General features: G+C 34.2%; 2 protein-coding genes across 4 annotated transcripts; both read right to left on the bottom strand.

The window, feature by feature from the left end:
* Positions 1 to 13,157: 13,157 nt before the first annotated feature.
* LOC102619778 (protein SIEVE ELEMENT OCCLUSION B-like) lies at positions 13,158 to 16,399 on the bottom strand. The gene is made up of 8 exons (XM_006471264.4): positions 16,251 to 16,399; positions 15,919 to 16,134; positions 15,714 to 15,815; positions 15,185 to 15,636; positions 14,986 to 15,095; positions 14,714 to 14,856; positions 14,120 to 14,611; positions 13,158 to 14,021 (listed from the first exon to the last, which is right to left on the bottom strand). The coding sequence occupies exons 2-8, from the start codon at positions 16,123 to 16,125 to the stop codon at positions 13,377 to 13,379; spliced, it is 2,151 nt and encodes a 716-aa protein (XP_006471327.2). The 5' UTR covers positions 16,126 to 16,134; positions 16,251 to 16,399; the 3' UTR covers positions 13,158 to 13,376.
* Positions 16,400 to 17,055: 656 nt separating this feature from the next.
* On the bottom strand, positions 17,056 to 24,610 carry LOC102620052 (uncharacterized). 3 transcript variants are annotated; one of them, XM_006471265.4, is made up of 7 exons: positions 24,274 to 24,609; positions 23,862 to 24,061; positions 22,741 to 23,370; positions 20,616 to 20,766; positions 19,991 to 20,167; positions 19,507 to 19,676; positions 17,056 to 17,766 (listed from the first exon to the last, which is right to left on the bottom strand). In XM_006471265.4, the coding sequence occupies exons 1-7, from the start codon at positions 24,485 to 24,487 to the stop codon at positions 17,659 to 17,661; spliced, it is 1,650 nt and encodes a 549-aa protein (XP_006471328.2). In that variant the 5' UTR covers positions 24,488 to 24,609; the 3' UTR covers positions 17,056 to 17,658. The 3 variants fall into 3 exon arrangements, with proteins under 3 accessions (XP_006471328.2, XP_052296775.1, XP_006471330.2); XM_052440815.1 differs by having other exon boundaries at positions 19,507 to 19,678; positions 20,011 to 20,167; XM_006471267.4 differs by lacking the exon at positions 19,991 to 20,167 and having other exon boundaries at positions 24,274 to 24,610.
* Between the last annotated feature and the right edge of the window lie 489 nt (positions 24,611 to 25,099).

Genomic DNA, 25,099 nt, shown 5'->3' with positions numbered 1-25,099 from the left:
TCGGTTGCTAATATACCTAGCCATGTCATTATTCTTTACAGGATTATTTTTAACCAGTACCCAAATGTTTCAACATATTTTACTGTCCACCCACTTGTTTTGACAACTATCACTGCACACCCACTCTGTTACTTTTTGTCGTTAAATATAACGGCCTTATTGTTATAAATTGAAAAGACTAAAATGCCCCTAAATTGAATTGATTTGGTTTCCAGATTCTAAGATACCGATTATAATTTGTAAAATTTACAATAAAAAGTACAAATCTAAGAGTATAATATAATTAAGGGATATTATCATTTTACTATCAAAGTTTTACTGACATATCATGTCAGTACCAAGATTTGCCGAAAAGTGTATTTTACTACCAAAGTTTTGCGTCGTTATCAATTCACTACCATTCCGTTAACAACGTTAAAAATTTGCTGATATCATAAGGGCATCAAAGACATTTTCAACTGTAAGAGTAAAATTGTCTATTAATTTGATATATAAATTATCATTTTACTACCGAATTTTTAGAGGAATTATCATTTTACTACCAAACTCTTGGGGGTAAAATAGAATTTTATCTCAATTTTCGTTAAACATTAACTTTTTCTTAACGGAATGGTAGTGAATTGATAACGACGCAAAACTTTGGTAGTAAAATACATTTTTCGGCAAACCTTGGTATTGACATAATATGTCAGTAAAACTTTGGTAGTAAAATGATAATTTCCCTATAATTAAACTAAACAATTTACCTATAATTTTATTTAATTCAATATCTCCATATAAATCTTATTTTCAAGTAAGGAGAAAGCAAAATTTATAGTAGCTCTTATACTTCAATACATTTATTATACCAAATAAATAACCATAAAACAAATAGGATGCAAACCCTAAATTTTTAGGTTTTATGATTTTTTATTACGGCCACCAACCACCATCTCTATAGTCGCAACACTGTGAAGGGTTATGATTTTTGCAGCCGCCAACCGCCATACCCACCATCGTGACACCAGTAGCAGCATCGCCACTGTCTTGCCGCTACTACCATCAGACGACTCATGTTCACAGCCTATTTTCGCTGCCAAATAGCTTGCGCTTGCCCTGAGCATGCTGTAGCTTGCGAAACTAAAGATGGCAAAGGAGAACAAAGGCAAAGAACCCTTGTTGTGGTCATTGGCATTTGGCAACAACAAATTACCCTTGCATTATTTTTGTTTAACGTTTGAAATGGAGAAGAAAATTAAAAAAGAAAAGAAAATGGAGAAGGAAAAGAATATAATTTTTATTATTTTAGTTCTTACATACTTGCATTTCCTATTTTACCCTTTTGATCATTAAACTAACATAGAATTTTAACGTTTTGGGTATGCAGTGATAGTTGTCAAAACAAGTGGGTGCGAATTTTAACGTTTTGGGTATGCAGTGATAGTTGTCAGAACAAGTGGGTGCACGGTAAAATATGTTGAAACAATTGGGTACAGGTTAAAAATAACCCTTCTTTAGGGACAAATTGTGAGCAGTTGAGGAATCATTTATGGCATGCTTGAAATGTCATAGGCTACTTGGTTTAAAGGTTCCTTGAAAGTGGAAGGCTATTTATCAGGGTCTTATTACCAATGAGATTCTAAAAGAGCAAATGATATTTGAAAAAAGACTGAAGACACTGATGGAATAACATCTCTTATGAGGTATAAGGCCTTAATAAGGCACAAGAGTATGAAAATACTGAGGTTTCTATTGACTCTGGGTAATAATTTAAAAGGGCGTTTGATCTTTGATATTAAATAAAGATACAAATAATAATAGAAATCACCAAGAGATTTAGACACTAGGACATCAGATTTCATCATAGCCAATCCAATTTAATTCTCCATCTGGGTTATTAAAGATTATTACTAATCTATTCAATACCCTCTCAAGAGTAATATAAAAAATGCCTTCACATATTAATCCACTATAACCACATGTGAATTTAAATATGTAGAAATTCATTAAGTTCCATGGAAATTCTTATATCCACATCTCATTATGTATCCTCAAATCATTTAAGTATTGACAAGATATTTAAAAGCATTAAACACAATAATGAACACTCAATCATGGAATTAATCCAGCTTCTCTCTAGATATCTTGCGACTACTTCTTGATTCTCTTTGTGCGGCCACTTTAGTTTTTGCCTTGTTTTCTTCTTTTTATAATGCTCAATCGGTGGTCTTTAAATCCTTAATCTAAAAGGAAAACAAACTCATAAAAGTAAGTCAAGCCGCCTTTCAATTCTTAGGCCATTATATTGCAAATTCAAAAGCCCAAGTTCATGTTCATGTCATATTTGTCAACTAAATCTTCAATTCTTCCCCCCATGTGATTGCATGCATGATGGTAAATCTTGCTTGATTTCTTTCAATTGAATTTCTTTATTTTTTATCCCTTTCTAATTCCTTTAAGTAGATTTCTTCCTAAATATTCTGATTTAATTTCTCTTTAATCCCATATTATACCTAAAAGAACAAAATATAAAAATTAAGATAAAAATTAACATAATAGAATATAATTTGACATGAAATTAAGTTAAGGAAACATTAAATTAATATATAAATTTTTAGCACATCAAATACCTCCAAACTTAACATTTTGCTAGTGCTCGGGCAAAAACTAAAATAGAAAATATGAAAAGAAAATGATAACTAAACCACTTTCGCAGATGATCGCAATTGCATTTAGCATATGCAACAAACGTTTAAACTTGTAGGCGGCCCTAGTAGACGAGTTATAGTCTCGTGAGGGTTTTCAGCAATGGTATCCACAAACGTCATAAAAAATGTCTCAAAGATTGCATAAAGTATATAGCTCAAAGAAAATTATAAATATTGGAAAAATTCTAACTTTAGTTCAATAGTTAGCCCCATCTCACATTAGATTATTGTATTATGTGTGAATCGATTCAATCAAAACTCATTTTGAAATTTTCTTTATATATATATATCTCCACAGTCATGAGCTTTCATTCTACCACTTAAGATAGTCTTCTTCTCACAGTAGATTATCCTCTACATATTGATGGTACGTAGGCTCAAATTACTCAATGATAGCTTCACTCTTAAGGGTTATAAATAGTTATTTCTGAATATGGTGCCGGGTAACTTAAGTAATGTAGAATCAAGGTAAACAATCATTTAATCAATCTAAAATTCTCAACTCATACAATATCAATCTCAAATCTCAAGTCAAAATTTTGAAAGAATCGATATAAGTGCTCAAGATATTTAAAGAATAACAACTAAGACGAAATTAACACAAGAATCAGGTATAAAATGAGACAGTATTCATCCTTTTCTAAGAATCATATTCATTTTCAACTATTTACTCATCATTGGTATCAAAACAACATCCAAACAACACATTTTTTTTTTATTTAAATGAAAGCAAATATTCCCATCCCCAAACATAAAATCAACATTGTCCTCAATGTAAATAGATAGGAAAGGAAAAGAGAAACTCTCATGGTTTTGCACTTGAAGATGTGAACTTGTAGTTGAATTGTTGAAAGGCATGTGAAAAGTTGATGTTCGTCGACCCCATACTTGTGCAAAGACTTAGATAAAATAAAATAAAGTAAGTGAAAGAAAAGACTAACAAAAGAAATAAGGGAAAATGGAAATACAAAATAAAAATAATAATAATAAAGTTTTGAAAGCTTGGGTTGCCTCCCAAGAGGCGCTTAATTTCTAATCATTAACTTGACTACCTCTGGTCATCATTTAGGACTAGACAGCTCAGTAGCTATCTTGTACTTATCAAATGCATCATCCAGATAGGGCTTCAATTGATGACCATTAACCTTAAATGCGCCCTTTGTATCATGAGAAACTTCTACCTTACTAAACAAAAGACTTGTGTTATTGTATAAGGGCCAGACCAATGTGATCGCGACTTACCTGGGAAGAATCGAAGTCAAAAATTATATAATAAAACCTTTTGACCAACCTGGAATTCACGTCTGATGAAATATTTGTCATGCCAATTATTAGTGTGGGTTTTATTGATTCGAGTATTCTCATAAGCTAAATTGTGAAATTCATCCATTTCTTTAAGAAACATCAATCTTTTTTCTCCTGCTGTTTGCATGTCAAAGTTTAAAATCTTCATAGCCCAATACCCTATGTTAAATTCAACAGGTAGATGGCATGCCTCTTAAATGCTAGATGATAAAGAGATATACCAATAGGTGTTTTAAAAGCTATTTGATAAGCTCAGAGTGCATCGTCTAGTTTTTTCGACCAATCCTTCCATGATTCATTAATTGTTTTCTCCAAAATTCTCTTTAATTCCTTATTAGAGACTTCAACTTGGCCATTGGGTTGTGGATAGTAAGGGCGACAACTATATGTGTGACTCCATATTTGCTAAAGAGGGCTTTAAATTGTCAATTGCAAAAATGTTTCCCACATCACTTATAATGGCTCTTGGACTGCCAAACAGTGTGAAAATATTTTTCTTCAAAAAATTCACAACCACCTTGCATCATTAGAAGGCAAAGCAAGCTTCGACCTACTTGGAAACATAATCAACAGTTACAATAATATATTTATTCTTGAAGGAATATGGAAATAGACCTATGAAGTCAATTCCCCAAGCATCAAATAATTCTACTTCAAGATATTATTTAACGACATTTCATTTTTCCTTGAAATGTTACCAATTCTTTGACACCGGTCACAAGCAGCATGAAAAGCGTAAGCATCTTTAAATAAGGTGGGCTAATAGAAACTTGATTAGATCACCTTTGCTATAGTTTTGGTCGTACCAAAGTGTCCACCGAGTTCACGGGAATGACAGTGTTGTAGAATGCTTCTCATATATTCTTTTAGAACACATCGTCGAATGATTTGGTCTAAATAGTACTTAAACAAGAAAAGATCTTCCCGAAAATAAAATTTGACATCTAAGAGGAATTTCTTCTTCTATTGATATGATAAATTAGAAGGAATAATGGTGCTCACCAAATAGTTTACAAAATCTACATACCATGGTACACCAAAAGTTTGAAGAGCTAGTAACTTTTCATCAGGAAATTCTTCAATAATTGAAACCACTACATTATCCCTTCGCTCTCCTTGGTCTAACAGAGATAAATGATCCGCCACCAGATTTTCAAATCCCATCCTGTCACAATTCTCTAAATTAAATTCTTATAATAAAAGCACCTAATGAATCAGTTTTAGTTTTGCATTTGCCTTTGTGAGTACATACTAAGAGTGGAATGATCAGTGTAAACTATCACCCTTGAGAAAAGCAAATATGAGTGAAATTTTTTCAAGTGCAAACACAACGGCAATAAACTCTTTCTCAGTAGTAGCATAATTCAACGTCTGTCAGAGTTCGAGTTGCATAGTAAATGACATGCAACATGTTTTTATTATGTTGCCCCAAAACTGCTCTAACAACATAATCACTCACATCACACTTAAGCTCGAAAGGTAGATCTGAATCAAGTGCCATAATAATTTTTCTTTCAAAGTTTAAAAACCCTGCAAACACTCATTAGTAAAATTAAAAGGCACATCCTTGAGTAAAAGGTTGCATAAGGGCTTCGTTATCTTTGAAATATCTTTAATAAAACATTGATAAAACCCAGCATGTCCTAAAAAACTTCTTATAGCTTTCACGGAAGTCGAGGTGTTAACTTCTCAATGACTTTGATCTTTGCTCCATCCACTTCAATTCCTTCAGTTGAAATACAATAACCTAGAACAATGCCTTCTTGCACCGTAAAGTGACATTTTTCCCAATTTAGAACCAAGTTAGTCTCCTCATATTGCCTCAAAACTATATCTAAATTGTTTAAACAATGATCAAATTAAGATCCAAAAACCAAAAAATCATTCATAAACACCTTAATGAACCTCTCCACCATATAAAAAATATAACCATCATACAACGTTGAAAGGTGGCTGGTGCATTGCATAAACCGAATGACATTCTTCTATAAGTAAATGTTCCATAAGGACATGTGAATGTGGTTTTCTCTTGATCTTTTGGTGCTATAGGAATTTGATTATAGCCTAAATATCCATCTAAAAAGGAATAGTAAGCATGGCCAACAACCCTTTCCAACATCTAATTAATAAAAAGCAGTGGAAAGTGGTCTTTTCTAGTAGCAGCATTAAGTTTTCTGTAATTATGCATACCTGCCAACCTGTGACTATCCTTGTTAGGAGAAGTTCACTAGTGTCACTCTTCACAATCGTCATTCATCTCTTCTTTGGTACCACTTGCACTGGAGTCACCCATGAACTATCAGAGATTGGATAAATTATCCAAGCATTTAATAATTTAAGCACCTCTGCCCTAAACATTTCTTGTATGTCCAAATTTAGACACCTTTGTGGCTGTACTATAGGCTTATAATTCTCCTCCATTAGAATTTTGTGCATGTAAATTAAAGGACTTCTTCCTTTGATGTCGGCAATAGTCCATTCTAGAGCAGTTTTGTGGTCTCTCAGAACTCAAATTAGCTTTTGCTCTTCAAGATCTTTCAAGGCAAAAGAAATACTAACTGGTAGCTTAGAATTATCATTTAAATAAGCATATCTTAAATAAGAGGGTAAAGGCTTAAGCTTATGTTTTAGAGGTTCTTCTATTGAAGGTTTTGGCCGAGAAGGACTTCCACCAAGCTCCTCTAATTCTGGATTTTTTGAAAGTAAGTAAGGTTGTGAAGCTTCCAAATAATGTGTGTACTCCTAAATGCCCATTGCTTTGAATACATTAAAAGTGACTTGCTCATCGTGCATTCTAAGGAGTAGTTTTCCTTCTTAGACATCAATAAGAGTTATTCCCATGTCCAAGAATGGTCGGCCTAAAATGATTGGTATCTCCCAATCTTCAATCATATCCAAAACAATAAAATGTGCAGGAAATATAAACTTGTCGACCTTAAGAAGTATGTCCTTAATCATGCCTCTTGGATACTTTATAGACCTATATGCCAATTGAAGAGAAACAGTTGTTGCCTTTGGCTCACCAAGTCCTGATTTCCTGAAAATATAAAGAGGCATCAAATTAATACTTATACCTAAATCATATAATGCTTTATCGAAATAAGAATTTCTAATAGTGCATGGAATAGAAAAACTTATTGTATCTTTCAACTTCGGTGGCAATTTATTATGTAAAATTTTAGTGGACTCTTTAGTTAATAATATTATTTCATGCTCTTCTAGTTTTCTCTTGTTAGATAAAATTTCTTTTATGAATTTAGTCCAGCTCGACATTTGTTCTAATGCATCTGCAAAAGGAATGTTAATATGCAACTTTTTAAAAACATCAAGAAATTTAGAGAATTGCTTATCTAATTTATTTTTCCGAAGACGCTGAAGAAAAAGGATTGGAGGGACGTAGGCCTTGATTAGTGCTGATTGTTGATTGTGGAATTTCTTAACTTCTTGTCTCGAGTGTTCTAATGGTGTCCTTACTTTGCTTCATGTTATCTTCTTCAGCTTCCTTTACTTTTTTTTGCAGTACTTTGAGTTATTTACCACTCCGAAGCATATTGTATTTATTTGTTCCTTCGGGTTTGTCTCATTATTACTCAATAAAGAGCCTTATAATTTGCTAGATAACAAATTTGCAATCTGATCCACTTGAATCTTGAGGTTTTGGATTAATACAACTTGATTTTGAAAAGTTGTCTCAGTTTTGGTCATGAATTGAGACATTTTTTGTAAGCTAGGTAAGAGCATCTTCTAAATTTGACTTCTTTTCTTGCAATTGGAATCCTAGAGGTGGCTTCAATGTATTTTCATTGTTGTTCCATGAAAAATTCAGGTGGTTTCTCTAGGCAGGCTTATAGATATTGGAATACAAGTTGTTTTATTGCCTTTGGAACTTTGACACATAATGAGCTTGTTCAGTAAATGATGGCGCAAAAGGACTTCCAACTTGGTAGTTGACACTGGTGTGATTACCTCCACATAATTCACACACTTGTGTTTAAATAGGACTAATATTCAAATGTTCTAGCTTATTAGATAAAGCAGTTATCTTGGCAAATAAAGCTATGTTAACATCAACATTATGGGCTCCTACAATTCTCCTTGGTAGTTGGTATTGACCACTCTGAAGACCACTGGTAATTATTAGAGGCCATCTCCTCCAATAATTCATAAGCTACTTCTAGTGTTTTTCCCATTAAAGTTCCTCTTGTTGCAGCATCAATCATTGTTCTTGGAGTAGATCCCAAACCATTGTAAAATGTTTGTACCTGAAACCAAACTGATAAACGTAATGTGGGCATTTTCTTAGTAGGTCTTTGTATCTCTCCCATGCTTCATATAGTGACTCCATCTCGAACTAAGCAAACGTTGTGATGACATTCCTTAACTTGGCTATTTTTGCTAAGGGAGAGAATTTTGCTTAAAAATTTCTGCACTAAGCCATCCCATGTTGTGCTTGTACCAGCAGGGAGTGAGTTCAACCATTCTTTTGCTTTGTTTTAGTGAGAATGGAAAAAGCCTTAGCTTGATAGCATTGTCTGAGACACCATTTTGCTTAAATTTGTCACAAAATTTCACAAAATTTGCAATATGAGCTTTTGGATCATAGTTTTAGCATAATAGCATTATCTGAGACACCATTTTGCTTAAATGTGTCACAAATTTTCAGGAAATTTGCAACATGAGCATTTGGATCATCATTCGACATCCCAGCAAATTGTACTGATGTCTGAATCATAGGATTATAGCTGGTTTAATCTCAAAATTATTGGCTTGAACTGCATGGCATGCAATGCTTGAGCAGGTACCATTAACTGTAGGCACAACATAATCTCATAAAGGTTTTGCATCCCTATTTTCTTGTACGGCTTTGTCAACCATAATTAGTTTTTGTTCCTACAAATCTTCTCTTATTTCCCTGTTGAGCCTTCTACAGGTACATTCAATCTCTAGATCAAAAGACAATATATCAAAACTTATTGAACAGCTCATAAAATTAAACAAGAAAATGAAAATAAAAAATAAAAATAATAAAAATAAAATTCAAATTAAACTAAAGCTAGTTGGTATTGATACTAATCCAAACAATTCCCAGCAACGGCACCAAAAACTTGTTGCGTAAATTAGCAAGTGTACTAATTGACACGAGTAATATAATGAAGAGTAGAGGATCGTCCCATAGAGATTGTATATCCTATTAGCTACCGAAATTATTCTAACCCTAATTTATTATAATAACCAAATAAGTGAATTTATATTAAAAATTAAAATAAAATAAAGTACCTAAAAACTAAATAAAGATGCAAGCAGTAATAGAAATCACCAAGAGATTTCTACATTAGGACATATGATTTCACTATAACCAATCTAATTTAATCCTCCATCTATGCTATTAAAGATTATTACCCATATTGATGGTGAATTTTCCTAATCTATTCAATATCTTTTCTCGAACAATATAAAAAATATCTTCACATATTAACCCACTATATCTATATGTGAATTTAAATATATAAAAATTCATTAAGCTCTATGGAAATTCTTAGATAAAACTGCATGAATCACGTTGATACATGTCTATCTTTTTTTCAATTTATGGCATCCATTACACAAAGATAAAAGTACATAAATCTCCTCTCAGTCTCGTTATGTATCCTTAAATCATTCAAATATTAGCCAAATATTTAAAAGCACTAAGCACAATAATGAACACTCAATCATGATATAATAAACTAAAAATAAAATAGATTTACAGAATTAAATTTTCATAGTTAGGCTATATCGTATCAAAATAAATTAATTCATGAGAATATAAAAAAAAATCCACAAACAATGTAGGGAACGGTGAAGAACAACAATAGAGAAAAAAGAAAGAAAAACTCAAGAATTAATCCGACTTCTCTCTTGATGTCTTGCGGCTGCTTCTCCTTAATTATATTCGTGCGGCTAATTCGGCTTTTTCCATGTTTTCTTCTTTTTATAATGCTCAATCAGTGGCCTTTAAATCCTTAACCCAAAAGGATTAAAAAGAAAAAAGAAACTCACAAAAGTAAGCCAAACCACCTTTAAATTCTTAGGCCATTATATTGCAAATTCAAAAGCCCAAGTTCAATGCATGTCATATTTGTCAACTAAATCTTCAATGCTGCCCCCCACGTGATTGCATACATGACGGTAAATCTTGCTTGATTTGTTTCAATTGAATTTCTTTATTTTTATCCCTTTCTAATTACTCAAGCAGATTTCTTCCAAAATATTCTGATGTAATTACTCTTTAATCCTAGATTATATAAAAAATAATAAAATATAAAAGTTAAGATAAAAATTAACATAATAAAATATAAGTTGACATGAAATTAAGTTAGGGAAACATTAAATTAATATATAAATTATTAGCACATCAACCAAAAACCTTGAAAGATCTCTTAATGAGATAAAGACCAAAAATGATAGAATGTCTTTACTTATACATGAAATTGTGGAATCGTAAAGAATGTAGTCATTTATAATTTTTGTGCTCACAAGTTGCTATTGAAATATAGTTTGTTATTGAGATTATTTTATTTTGTTAACTAACCAAATTTCAAATCTTGTTGATGATGCATTTGCAGGTTATTTTATAAACCCTATAAGACCCACTTAAAAATGGGATGTATTTTGCTTATAGTTTTACAGGACTATTAATGAAAGCTTCCTTACATCAATATGTGAGAAGATATATACAGTATTGATAAGTGAGTAGAAGAGACTATCAAATTAATACATGTTATCATAAGGGGGCACCGAGCACCCATCAAAAGCGTTGATCAGGGAAGAAATGATCAAGGGGAGCATAATCTTTCTCAAGAAGAACTTCTACAAACAATCTAGATATATGTGCACTGTACTCTTTTCCTTGACTAGGTTTTGATGCTACTCAATTCTATTAGCAAAGATTTTTTAACGAAGAAATTTTTAAGCATGTCCAACACCACTTTTTAATTCATCAAATTACATTTTTTTGGTAGTTTTTATCCATCAAGTTTTTTCCCCAATCAAAGGTTATGTACAATTATCTTGATGTAGTGGATATTTAAGTGAGCTGTTGTGAATATAGCTCTCCACTCCTTGAGATTATTGTGGTGTGTTTTACACCTATTAATTCGAAGGATCCGTTGCACACTTCCTGTTGTAACAAAAATCAAACTCTTGCCACCCGTCGACATTTCAACTTTGCAGGCTTAGAATAATCAGGTGGCAATATCTTTGTAATCTTTATTTCCATCAACAAATAACGTGATATAGAGTGCATGGATGGTTGGCCTCCCTATTTGGCTTAGGGTTTGTAAATTAAGGGTTTACGTTGAGCTTTTTCAAACCCAGACCCAAGCCCATTAGATAAGAAATGCAAGGGTTGGGTTTGGGCTGGCTTCACTGCAAGCCTGGGTCGGGCTTAGATTTTTATTTATTTTTTTAAAATTTTTAAAATTATTATAAATTTAAAATGAGTTAATAATAATCAAGTTGCTATAATTAATAATGAATTAAAAAATATATATATATTAAAATAAAATAATAAATAAAGTAAATAAAAGTTTAAAGATTTAATTTTTTAGTACTGTATTTTCTAATTCAAACACTCTCTTAATTAATTAACACTTAAAAAAAATTTATTATTATAATTTTAATTTTTTTAATTCATTATATATATATATATATATATATATATATATATATATATTAGGAATTTAATCTTACTTTTTTATTTTTTCATTATTTTTCAAAATTAAATTTATTATTTTAATTTATAAATTTATTTTTAAAAAAAAAAGAACTTAAACCTGACCTAAGCTTTTTTTCCTAAGCCCTTATCCAGAATCTCATGGGGAAAGTTCGGGCTAAAACCGTGAGAATGGTCCAAGTGGGTCTAGGGATGGCAATGGGGAGGGGAGGGGAGAGGACCGATCTCCCCGTACCCATCCCCGATATTTTGTGTATGTCCCCGTCCCCTCCCCGTCCCTGTCAGAATTACTTGAGAGAATCTTCATCCCCTCCCCGAATAATAACAGGGGATCCCCGAGGGTCCCCGATTTCCGAATAACTAATATATTTTTTTTTCAATTTTGAGTTAATCATATTAAAATAAAAAATTCAAATAAAAGTAAAGTTTGAAATATTTCTTACATTAATATCTATTACAAAAGTCACATACATTAAATTAGTAAGTAACGCAACATGCAAGGAATACAAACTTCTTTTATAAACTATCATGAACAAATTAATAGTCTAATACAAAATTGTTACAAATAAAATCAAATTTTGATTCAAAATTAACTTTTTCAATGGTGGCGTGGGCACTTTATAAATGTGGACTATTCCCTTTACAACACAATAGTTAAATCGGAGCAAATCAAAAGTAAATATTAGATTAGATTAGATTAGATAAGATTAGATATTAAAATTGTGATTCGCTGTGGGCAATTATAACATCTAAAAATAAATAAAAAATAGATTTAAGTTTAAAATATTTAAAGAATATTAAAATTAAAAAAATGTTTGGCTATTAGAATCTACTCGGTCTTTTTAATGTCCTAAATAAAAATTTAGGACTTTAATTAGTTAATTAGGCCTAAAAGTTTAATAATATAAATATTTTGATATTTTTTATTTTTACCAATATTTATAATTTTATAATTTAAATTTTATAATTTATTTACTAGTAATTTTAAAAAATTAAAATAAAATTAAAAATTAAAATGGGGAAATGGGTAGGGGATGAGGATTCCACCTCATACCCGTCCCCTCCCCGAATAAGAAATTGGGTAAAAAAATTTCCCCGTCCCCTCCCCAAATAAGAAATTAGGTATAAAATTATCCTCATACCTTCCCCGAATGGGAAAAATCCCCAAGGATACCCGTCCCCGTGGGAATTTTTGCCATCCCTAAGTGGGTCCGAGCTTGAGCCAACCCACGCTTTTTTGCCATACTTAATTTCTCTCGTCTATTATCATTGTGCTCCCTTTAGCTTCATATCATTTATATTGCTTGCATGAAAATTTGGATACTGCCCAATTTTGATTCACAACATAACTAAATAATTGAGTTTTTACTTTTTGAGCGATCTCTGCTTTCAACTACAAAGTAAATGAGTTCAAAATTTTGAACGTTGAAAATATTAATTAAAAAAGAAAAAGAGCAGAAATAAAGGTATCATTATTGATGAATTATAGAATACTTTACACATTTCATTCATAATTTTTTTATTGACATCAATTTGCAATTAGCGCACACACTGTGGCCATTGGCATCACAAATTCTCACACATCGAATCTTATTACATATCATAAGAAAGATGGAATACTCAAGCATTATGGCAAGAGTAACATGTACTAAAAAGAAATTGATGCAGACTCAAAACAGTGAGCCTGGAACGTGATCATCATGGCAGCAGCAAAAAGTTGTGAATTTCTCCATATAGCGGTGGCATTCAGGACAAGTCATGCTCGCTGGAATCCTACCGGAATGAGCAGAGAACTCAAAACGGCAACAAGGATGTGCAACTCCATGAATCTTCTGGTGATGGTCAATGAATGAATCATCAAAGCCTTTAATGGGCACCTGCTCTTTCCAAATATCATACTCCAGTAATGTGGGCAAGACTGTGGTGCCATGTCCATTCACTAAAACCTGAGACCCTTTGCTCAGCAGAGCCCATCCCCCATCTCTGTCATAGCTGAGCAGTTTCTTGATTTGTGGCACCATCGGATCGTGGTGGTCATCAGCTCGGCCTAGTTGAATCTTGGATAATAACATGCTCTCTAAACGAGTCCAAAAGAACCAGACCATTGTCAAGTCTTGCCAGAAGTGACCAAGCTTTTCAACTGCAAGGGTTGCCATGATTCGCCGCACTTGTTCCCTTTTGGTGCTCTTCCCCACATAGACCATCTCTAAGGGAATGCGTGCAGTATTTGCAACTGAGCGAGCTGCGGTTGTGAATTTCCTCACCCATTCGACATCATCACCTCCGTACAAGAAAATGTATTTTCCTTCTTTGATCTGACCAAAACAGAAAATTACCATTTCAAATTAGCATGAATTTATAGACAGTGAAAACCAGAAATGTGTGTATTAGAATCTGTGCAAGTTTTAATTACCCAGTCAAGAACCAGAGGGTCAATGCCATCAACCAGAAGCTCAAGCCTCCACGTCTCTTCTTTCCAAAGAGCTTCCTCTCTCAAGCTGGTGAAAGGGAAGGCATTGCTTCCCCAAATCCACATCATGTGGAGTGCATTGGGGGAGACTACTCTTCCTTGAGGGTCAAGAACTACCAGGATTGGCTTGTTCTTGAAGTGCCACACATCCTTGACATACCTGATCACAGCTCTGTCAATCAAAGTGGGATGGTAAACTGTGTACCATGGCATTGAGGACTGTAGGGTCTCAAATTTTTTCTGCGTTGGGTCATCCCAGTGGATAAAATGGTCCACAATTGGAATCCATACAACCTCATAGTGGCTCTCTTGCCTTGTTAAATGAAGCCTTGACTCATTATAAATCTGTTCCAGAATTGAAAGCTCCTCTTGGGAAATGTCTAGGTCGGAAATGAGCAGCAACACATTTTTCCTCCGCAGCACCTCAATATTAACCTGTTCGTGCCATAATAGAAATCAAAAGTTTTTTGTCAGTAGAGCTTGGCTAAAACTTGGAAAATATTAGTATTGGCTTGGTGGCTTGTTGGAGAAGCATACCCTTCTCTTAGTTGAACCATCAACAAGGGGTTGCAAATCATCCTTGGCATAAATCAAGGCCTTCAGAACTTTCATGTTATCAATGTGGATTGAGTCAAAGAGCTTGACTAGCATCTGATAGGCTTCATTACTCTTCTTTTCCTCTGCATTTTAACATCATCATTAAACATACAAAATTTAAATAATGTACCTTTTAGGCAATGCCGTTATTGTGAAATGCATATTTTCATTCAAAAAAAAAAAAAAAACTGGGCAAATGGCTAATTAATCACCTATGTGGCGGTAGCATGTAGCCATCAGCTTCTTCAGAGATTCATGTATGTTTTTGAGTTTATGAGCCAAGGTGGATAGTTCCCATGCCTCAGAGGTTGATATTACAAACCTACGTATATGTCAACAAATAACGTGATCATTCGGTAGCTTGCTCTATAATAAAATGTATGATACGATGGAAAAGGAAAAGGAACATACTCATGGCCCATGCCTGTGAGAGTAGTAATTTGAGTAGCACAAGCAACAACGCTCCTGATGGTCCAATACACGGCGATTGGGATATGAGCCATGGCTGAGGAAAATTCTGGAGCATCCTGCGTAATGTAATTGGATGGCATGTCCTTGAACTCAACAATACACCTCGTGACACCCATCATAGCCTTGATTAGATTGTTAAGAGTATCAAATCGCGATTTCAATGGACCACTGGTATGCTCCATTATGGAAGGTAATTGTTTCAGGATTGCCATTGATTTGGCTAGTTGATTTGATGAGTAAATCTGGGCAAGCAGCCAGAATTCTCCATAATAGAGAGCAAATGCTGCCAGTGCCAAAACCAGCTTTGCATCCCAGGAATAGTTTGATAGCATGCTGAACAGAGAAAGAGTCGTTGCATGTGCGTCTGATCCACCCAAGGCCTTGCATGCAATCTAAAAATTTCACGTTTGTTACTAAATCGACCTATACGTTCTGTAATAGTAAATATATAGACATTAAACAGTATAACCTCGCATGAAATTCTGTCAATTGTAAATGATATTGCATCAATCATGGCAAGGAAACCAGCTTGCTGAGCGTTGTCCTCGATTTCCAAATGAGCTTGGGCATCCTGCAGCAATAAGACACAAATGATAGCGAAGCTAGCTGGCTATACATATATGTTGCTTCAGGAATTTGATATCATCAAACATAACATAGGAGTACAAGTATACCGTCTCATCAATATCAGTTTGAAAGGTGGCGCGATTGAGGATATCCTCAACGAGGTTGAAAAGAGGTTTGACATCAACCTCTCTTCCATCAGGAGCATGGGTTGCTTGAATTTGCCTCATCATCATATTGTCATCAGAAATCGACACCATGCTCCGGTCACGCCTGATGAGTTGCTGGCTATCGTCGTGGCCTGGCCATTGTGCCATAATGTTGAACTATGATAATATTGAAATTAAGAGTTAATGGAGAAACAGATGACGAGAATATGACTTGTAGGTTTGCCTCAATAATTTCAGTGTCCTTTTTATAGCCTTCAGAAATGGAATATTACCTGGTTGAATCAACTTCTTTGCTTCCAGTCCAATCAAAATCTAGGAATGTTAAGAAGAAGCTGGCCGCTGTGTTCCTGTTTTCAACTCTCTTTACAATGGTTTGATGGGACCCTGGAGTAGTGATTAAAGGGCTTATGTTTGAACTGACTTTAGAATGGTTTGATGGGACCCTGGAGTAGTGATTAAAGGGCTTATGTTTCAAATAGTTAAATCATAGCGCTTTCAATCTGCACCTACATTTTGCAAATATTGGAAAGTGATGAGGTTTGCTTCCTTTCTTGATTCCATTTTCCATTTTAACTTGTATACTTGATAATAGAATCCTTGATTTTCACTGAAACCGATGAGTAAAAGGGAAAAAAGGTAGAGATTTGATTCTTTGCTTTTCTTTAGGTCAGTTTGAATTTGTGTCTAGCACGGAACAAATTCGGTGATCCCTTGCCGGCATTGACATTACTTTTCTTGCTTTTGCTAGCAAATAGCAAGCGACCCTTCAAAACCATACTAGTATTTTCATTCTTCCGAATAAATTACAGCACCGACCCTCCTCAAGGATCATCTTTATTAGTCGAAGCAACGTTGATCATGCAATTCTAAAATTTGCTTCAGGTTTTAGATTGAAGCAACGTTACAATTCAAATTTGGACCCTAAATTCATAAATCTACCGACACTTGTAAAGTCAACCAAAAATGAACCAAATTATAGCGTGGTTTGGAGTTTGCTTAACATAGCTTAGAAATATGAACCTAACACAATAAATCTACCTACACTTATAAAGTCAATCAAATTCTTAAAGCCAAAAATACCATACAAAAGGAAAAGAGAGCATAAGAAGGCCAGATGCTCAATTTATTTTATAGATTTTCCTAAGTTACATCTTACAACCAAATTTTTCAGTTGAAAAATTTGGTAACAAAACAGTGGAGTAGGCCAATAGGCGAATTTTATTTGATTATAAGTTACATTCTACCCTTATTTTATAGCACAACGGGAAACTATACTTGTACATCGTTGATAGACCATAGAAATACAATACGAACTCCCATTTGGAGCGAAAAACACAAAGTTGAAAGTGGAAAATATTATAGTTCAAACATGGGGAAGAAAAGCACAATGCTCAGCTGTAAATATAGACCAAGAGTGCTTCAAAAACAAACCAAGAAACTATAAATGACATTTAGGATAGCACTTGAGCTATTCTGGTAACAGGGAGGGGAAAAAATGAGTAGCAGTCAGTACTCATGTGACATCCTCCCCCTCAGACAGCTAATGAGCCAAAAAGAAAATAGCTTCCCCATCAATTGTGTAAAGGAAAAATGATTTTGCCATCAAAAAGTGAGATAACATAGACAAATGACAGCAACAACAATAAGCATCCATACCACAACCTGTGTTCCTTCTCCCTTTCAGCTAACCCTTTCCACAAAATCTATCTCGGGACAAGGAAGAAGCTGAAAAACACAATTGTTCACTGTTGGTTTTGGGTTCTTTTCAGATCCAGGCTGCAGCCTTATCTGTTATTCCATTCAAACAAAAGATACAAAGTTAGATTTCAAAATGCATGCATTGGAATAATGAAGATTTAAAATAAAACAAGCTACCCTTTTAAATAAATCACACAATTTCAAAATTTCTCATTCCGTGCATGGTATTGTCTTGTCTGAAGAAACATCCTCAAATTACATTGCTAACACATTTTAATTAAAAAAGTTACATACATAATGTCTTTCTCTATTTTCAAATTTTTGGCCCTGAATTCAGCACAATTCATCCATAATGACAACCATCAAACTTTCTAGAACTGGCTCCGCTAAGTTGCATGGTCATCGCTATCAACATCACCCTTGTGCTAAATGTCAATTGCAAGTGTAACAATTGAGTTATTAAAGTAATTTTACTTAGTTGGACAAAATTGAAGTGTTGGCAACATCAATGCCATATCGTCGGTGACCTCAAAGTTATTAAGGCGGGCTTCAATCCTTAGGAATCACAAAATTGAAAAAAAATTCCCAACACCACAGGCTGATAGCAAGAAGAATTTAGATTCAACTTGCTTTCTTTTTCTTCAGGAGATCTTGCTCAACACATAAATCTTCTATCACTAAAATAAAATTTCTTATATTCATCTTGAAATAAAAATTAAAGAAGAAAATAGAGTGAGAGACAGAGATAGAGAAAACACAACTAGCTTCAACTTGTTTCTTATTATTGTGACAACTATGAATAGTTTCTGACATTTGACTCCATAGTCTAAATTTCTAAATACATTTATAAGAAAGTGAAAAAAGTATTAAAGATGAAAAATCAGTACATTCATCCATCCACCCCTGTAAAAATGTTGGACCAGCCCCAACACTTACCCCAAAAAGTCCTCCCACCCAAGATCAATGAAGAAAAATGAGGAACTAGTGATCTCCTTAAGGCCCAAAGCAAAGCTAATAGAAAAACTTCTAGTGCTTTTCTGTTTGAATCTTCACATCATACAATGTAATGTGAATAGATAGTATTTGTGGTTGTGATGATGGTTATTGGTTTGTTTTATTCACATGCTTTGCACATGATGGAGCATAGAGCATGGCAAAGAATTAAAAATATTTTTTTGGGCCTTCACCTACAAACTTAAACTTTTAGGCTAGATTTAAAATTTGGTACTATTCTTCAATTAGTAATTGAGTGACTGTAAAGATGGCAAATTCCTGTCATCACTTGAAAAAAATAATTCTCCCCAAAGCTGCAAACACAGAACCTTCAAAGGAACATTGGACTTTACTTGAATTACTGGGAGTTGGAAATTTAAAACTGGAATTAGTTCCGAGGCCGAATGTTATTTTAATTTAATAATTACTATACAAGGTAAGAGTAAATTAATCATTAGCCTTCTAAGTGAAATACAGGAAGAAAATGTCATTTTAATAGTCAATCTGGCCAAAATACAGTTTTTACAGAACAATGAAGTGGCAGCAGGTATTTTGATGATATATAACCAAACCCTCGGGGTACTATTGGAATTTATCCTAATATATAATGAAATGTCAATCTAACTAACAGACACCTAGACCTATTTCTCTGGTCTCTATCTTCTTTTTTTCTAGCAATCATCAGTAGAGTTAGCAAGTCTAGTAGTCTAGTGTTAAAGGAAGAACAACAAAACAAAAGGCAAGTCTAACTGTAACAATCGACAATGATGATACACCAGGTGTACACACCACAAGAAAGATCTGTCAGAAAATAATTAAAACGGTATTATTACAAACCTCATAGCGTTCAAGCAAGGACGCAAATAAAGTAGCAATTCCTTGAGTTACATATTTCTGGCCAACACAGGCACGACTACCAGAACCAAAGGGAAGAAATGCTGCATTGTTATTCGGATCATTCAAAACAAACGAGGACTGTCTTGGATCCACATACTCTTCAGCATTCCCTGCAAACAATCATTATTATCAACGGTGATTTAATGTTGCAGATCTTTAGCCGAACATCATAACAATTGACTGATGAGAGTAATTGAAGGGCAAACCTAGAACATGTCCAGCCTATAGAATGCGATGCAAACTAAATTTACAACAATCACTCATGATTACCAAAAAGGCATGTTAATGCGGTGCAAACAATCACTACTATATCAGAAGCATGTTTAAAAAAAGAAATAATGAAGTAGAGTCAGTTAACATATTTGAGAGAGCAAACCAGAGTATATTAGTAACTAGGAAATTCGAAAAAGATATTGATTGAAACCTGTAGATGATATATTCCCTAACTGATCACATTGCCTTCCCTTCTTTGACAAAAAACGGTAAGGGTTAAATTGACTAGCATCAATTCCCCAGCTACAATTGTCCATCTGTACCAACTGTATAGGAACAACTAGCACTGTTCCAGCAGGTATGGTTACCCCACTTTTAAGAGTCAAATCTTGAAGCAAAAAAGGCAAACAAGTAATAAACAATCAGTGACTACTCATTTCAAGTAGTGAAAAAACAATTCACATTAGCAAGGTAATGAAGACATGCAATATGCTAATATTTTTTAAAGTGGCACAACAAAAGGAAGCAGTTGCACACACAGACACACAAACGAAAGCATTGAAGATACATTTCAAAGAATCTTAGAGAATGTGAATGCGCAAACGTTTTGGCACTACCAAGTCTTGAATAATGGTCAGTTTACTGCAACATTGATGTTGAAAAATAGTGCATGTATGTTCTATATTGTATAAGGATGACAATCAATTGAATTCATATGTCTACGATTACAATGCCCCCATGCATTCAGCCTTAGAACATGTGCTTATGGAAAAAAGGTGTAGGATTATCTCCAATGATGTCAAACAAAGAATTTACCAAACTAAGAAATGCCTCACCATGTTTCAGAGAACATCTCTGTAAGAAAGGTCCGGCAGGCAGAAGCCGGGCAGATTCATAAATGGTTGCCAATAACAAAAGCATATTATCTACACTTTGTTGATCTTTTTCCCCCAACCCTTTTCGTGCCATAATAATCTCTGAGTAAATCTGCAGAAATTCCAATTTTAAAATGTAAATAGAAATAAAGGATTCCCAAATTGCGAAAGTGTGAGGAATAAGGTGGTGAAATCTGAATTGAATCTTATACATATGAGTGACAACATCTAAATCTCAATCGAAACAAAACCATACACACATGTAATTTAGTTCAATATATAACAAAAACCTCTGCGTATAGAAGAACTGGCTATGTACTTATAAAAACTTAAAAGATTTGGTCATTCCTCTTTTCATGCTCCATGAGCACATATTATGGACTGCATGATCCTTGACGACAATTTATTGCAGGTGCTCTAATCAGGCAATTGAATTCAATATTATAAATAACAATGGCAACAAAATCCCAATAGAACTTCAATTAAGATTTGAGAAGTTTTCATTGCTATTTGTTATATAACGTCAATCGCATAACCATTAGAGCAGCTGCAGTAAAACAATGTTATAATTCACTTATATAATGTCATGCTTCTTTTTCCTTTCCACAAGCTTCCAGGCATATGCTAAGCATAGCAGGTGCATTATTTAGATGGTTTTAGATCACTTCCAAATACGCACGTTACATCATATCTTACTTTTCTTTACTTCAAATTCCTGAACATTTTATGAACTTTGGTCACTCCAGAAGAAAAGCTGACCTAATGGAATTGTACAACCCTTACTTCATTATGGGTGATTTTTGAAAAACAACATAGCTATACTTTTGGAGGAAAGAGGGGGGATGTGAACAGGTATGGGATAAAACTTGAATATTTTGCTTCTCTTTGTGCACTGATCTTTAATGATTTTGAAGACATCACTTCTCTCTATCAATCTCAACTGGAAAGGAAAGGGCCTTGAGTTAATTTGGTTTTATTCAGGCTCCTTTCGTTTTACATTAATCTTGGACTGGTACAATGTCTGGGGTACAGATACATAAATCTTATATTGTAGAGATAGTACGTAGCTTTTAAAGAGTGTTTCTGCTGCCCTTATGGGCCTTTGGGTTCACTTTCTTACCATCCTCCCTCATTCAATAAAATTCTTGTGTTTCCTTTCAAATAAACAAACATTATTTATGTACTAAAGTTATGCTCTTAGTAGTTTCAAAAAGTCATGTGAGGAACATATGAACTCTAGTCGGTTAATAGTGAAGGATGAAGAGGATGATTGACAACCATCAAGTCAGACCTCTCTCCAGGTCCAGGGCGTAGCCAGAAATTTTTCTAGACCGGGCAAAATAATTATCTTTTAATATATAGGTAACAAAAAGTTTTAAACCAACAATAACGTTCCACAAAATTTTATAATAAAAGAAATACATGTCTAATTAGGGATAAAAGCTCTATTTTTCAAGAACATCAACAAGTTGAAAATTGATGTTTAGATAATTATGCATAAAAAATTTTTTTAAAAAAATCAAAGTCAAAGTATAAAACGAATCCTAACATGAAATTATACTTGAGAATAAAGATTGAGAGAACTATCTCATGCTGTGACGAAGTCTAATTCTTAAAGCTCAATAAAGTGCATTCTAAATATCATACAATGTAAACTCAAGGTATCTAAAAGAAGATAGAATAGAACTGGAAAAACTCTAAGCAAAGCAGGGGAAAGGGTTTTTTTTCACTAGGCTTTTGAGTTTGTAGATAGGCACCAACAAGCAAGTTATGAAGAAAAAGAAAGTTCAAATGCGTAATTACTTGTAACCAACTTCATAGCATAGACTGAAGATGCCAATGAGAGAGGCAAAAGGAAGGAACTATGCACAAATAGAAACCAAAAAAGAAACTGTACCAAGTACAGCATTCAAGAAGATAGCACAAACAATAAATACATCATAGCATATTAGAAAGGAAGAATAATGGTCAGAATCTGAAATACTTGAAGTTTTCAACTTCATTTCTGAGATGATGTCTAAAATTTAAACCAATACCGCATTATAAACTTAAAAAGAAAATTTTAGTGGAAAGAGAAGATGGCTACCTTTTCCTGTATATCCTGGTGGGTAGCGAGCCTTGCCAGGATATTACCAACCAAACCAGCTGTAGTTAAGTACCCATGAAACATGACACCCATAATATTCCTGCAAGGTTCTTCTCTGGCTTGAAGATAGCCACTGGGCTCTTGCGATACCAGAGCATCAAAACTAGATGATCCACCTAATGCAGCTTCCATTCTCTTATATGCAGTTTCATTATCGAAGTTATGGTCCATGCCAGAAATTAACTTGCAGTTTCTCTGGCATTGTTGAATAATATCTTGTGTTAAACATTTTAATTTTTCACACAGACGCTGATACCTCCAAAACCCACGCTTCCAGAAGGGAGTAACACTATATGAGGCCCAAAAGCAGGCATCCTTAGCAATCGTCATGAAAAGCTCCTCGTAAACAGTTGCCTTTGACCAGGCAAAGAATTCATCTCCAAAAATTGTGGCTCCCAACAAGGAAAAAGCCATATGTTGAGAAATCATCTTACAACTGATGTTTCCTTTGCCCAAGATATCACGTATTCTTTCCATGAGACAGTCCACAACCCTTGCAGGAATTACTTTTCCTCTTTCCAACAACCTACCATTCAATTCTGTTGACAATGTTACCCGTCTCTTTTCCACCTACATGTAATTATAAATATAAGACAATAAATCAGTTGACGCTAGAAAGACCAATACAAATAACAACACATTCAAAATTGAAATATTTGACTACACAAGAAGATTAAGAGAATTAATCCATTAACTGATCTGTCAGCAGCCCATCACGATGTCTTAAAATAATGATAATTGACTAAGTTCTTTTTTCCTTTTATATAGGGAAAAAAAACTTAAATTAAAAAGAAAAACATGCAATAAATTCATGAATTCATGATTTGAAGGCCTGAAATTGGATTACCCCAAAAATCTAGCATTCACATCCTCAAAGATAGGAAATTAATTCATCCAAGGACTCCAGAAGAAAGAAATTACACAGAAGCTTAAAGTAACAGTTCATATAAAACACATTCGGTAAATAACATACAACCACAATAAGCAGAATCTACAACATTATAGTACAACAGAAATTGATCATTAATTCTTTTATTCAAAAAACAAAAAACAAACGGTACCCGGTCAAAAGTGGAAGCAAAAAGGCTGGATTGTCCAAAGGCTAACCGGAAAGCCCTTCCAGTCAAAGGCGGCTTATCCTCAGCCTTTGAAAGCATCTCTTTGATAAGTGCAGGCTCTTTTATCGACACCAACAGCTTAGTGGGACCCAACCATAGCTTCACCACTGACCCATATTTCTCATGCGATTCTGCTAAAACCTCTGAAAAACAAATAAACCCCATAACAGTTGTTGCTCATTAGCTTAACCGATAAAAGCTCCTAAAGCAATACAAGGGGTTCGAAAGGATCTGAGGTTCAAACTCAACTCAGCCAGATGAATAAAAATAAACAAATGAAGGAAGAACACACACCCAATAAGAAACCCATAATCGCAAATTGCTGAAATGGTAATATATAAATGATCATACTGACCGGTGAGAGACTGAGTGGAGAGCAGGGGGCAGTGGCCGTAGAAAGAAGAACAGGGGGGGCCAGGGATTTTACGAGCATGGTGACGGAGTCTGAACAATTTGACAACTTTTTGGAGCAAAACAAGCGTGACTGTGATGAGAGAGATCCAAAGAAACGCATTGATTTCCCATTCAGCGTACTCCCTCAGTCTCAGCTCCAATTTTGCAGAACTCATTTCTTTTTCTTCTTCGATCTCCGTTTCATGAGAGGGGGGTGAGAGAGAGAGAGAGAGAGAGAGAGAGTTGTTTAGGTATCCTTTGACTTCTTTATTGGGTTTATGTAATTATTGTTTTGGCATCCTTTGACTTCTTTATTGGGTTTATGTAATGATTCTGGTTGAGGTATCACATGTAGCAAAGGAAAGGAGAAGTTGTCGCTATCAGGCGTTAGCTGGCTTCAGACTTTAAGACTCTCTTCGTCCTTGCGCGCCATGAGATGAGAGAAATTGTGGGAATGCGTGTGCCACGTTTGCCTCTAGGATCGTCATTAGCCATCACCCACGCCAAGTCGGCAAAGAGGATATTGGACCAAGGGGGCTCAATAATTAGTAAATAATTACGGTACGACTCAATAGTTTCACGTGGCAAGAATTTGACATGATAGTAAGTGAAAATACACAAATACTCTTGTCATTAGCTGAAAAAAAAAAAAACAAAATTCAAGTTAGGAAATCTAGTACCAGAGATGTGGTGAGGTTTATATGTGAGGGAGAAGGAGAATCAAGTTCTTCACCGTCAATCTCCATTTTCGTCAGCTGTTCATGGGTGTCTCACTAGAATAGATAAAT

This window comes from Citrus sinensis, chromosome 5 (genome assembly GCF_022201045.2).
Source record: "Citrus sinensis cultivar Valencia sweet orange chromosome 5, DVS_A1.0, whole genome shotgun sequence".
In the NCBI taxonomy this organism is placed as follows: domain Eukaryota; kingdom Viridiplantae; phylum Streptophyta; class Magnoliopsida; order Sapindales; family Rutaceae; genus Citrus; species Citrus sinensis.
This window is presented reverse-complemented; position numbering and strand designations above follow the sequence as displayed.

Bases quoted from the DNA above. Each gene is read 5' to 3' on its own strand.
- LOC102620052 (XM_006471265.4), bottom strand. From the start codon at position 24,487: ATGAGTTCTGCAAAATTGGAGCTGAGACTGAGGGAGTACGCTGAATGG. The intron at 23,371-23,861 runs GTACCGTTTGTT...AATTACATGTAG, and splicing joins TTGCTTCCACTTTTGACCGG to GTGGAAAAGAGACGGGTAAC. The intron at 20,168-20,615 runs GTGAGGCATTTC...TTTTGCTTCAAG, and splicing joins GAGATGTTCTCTGAAACATG to ATTTGACTCTTAAAAGTGGG.
- LOC102619778 (XM_006471264.4), bottom strand. From the start codon at position 16,125: ATGGCACAATGGCCAGGCCACGACGATAGCCAGCAACTCATCAGGCGT. The intron at 15,637-15,713 runs GTTATACTGTTT...TGAAATTTTTAG, and splicing joins TTGACAGAATTTCATGCGAG to ATTGCATGCAAGGCCTTGGG. The intron at 14,612-14,713 runs GTATGCTTCTCC...TGGCACGAACAG, and splicing joins ATGGTTCAACTAAGAGAAGG to GTTAATATTGAGGTGCTGCG.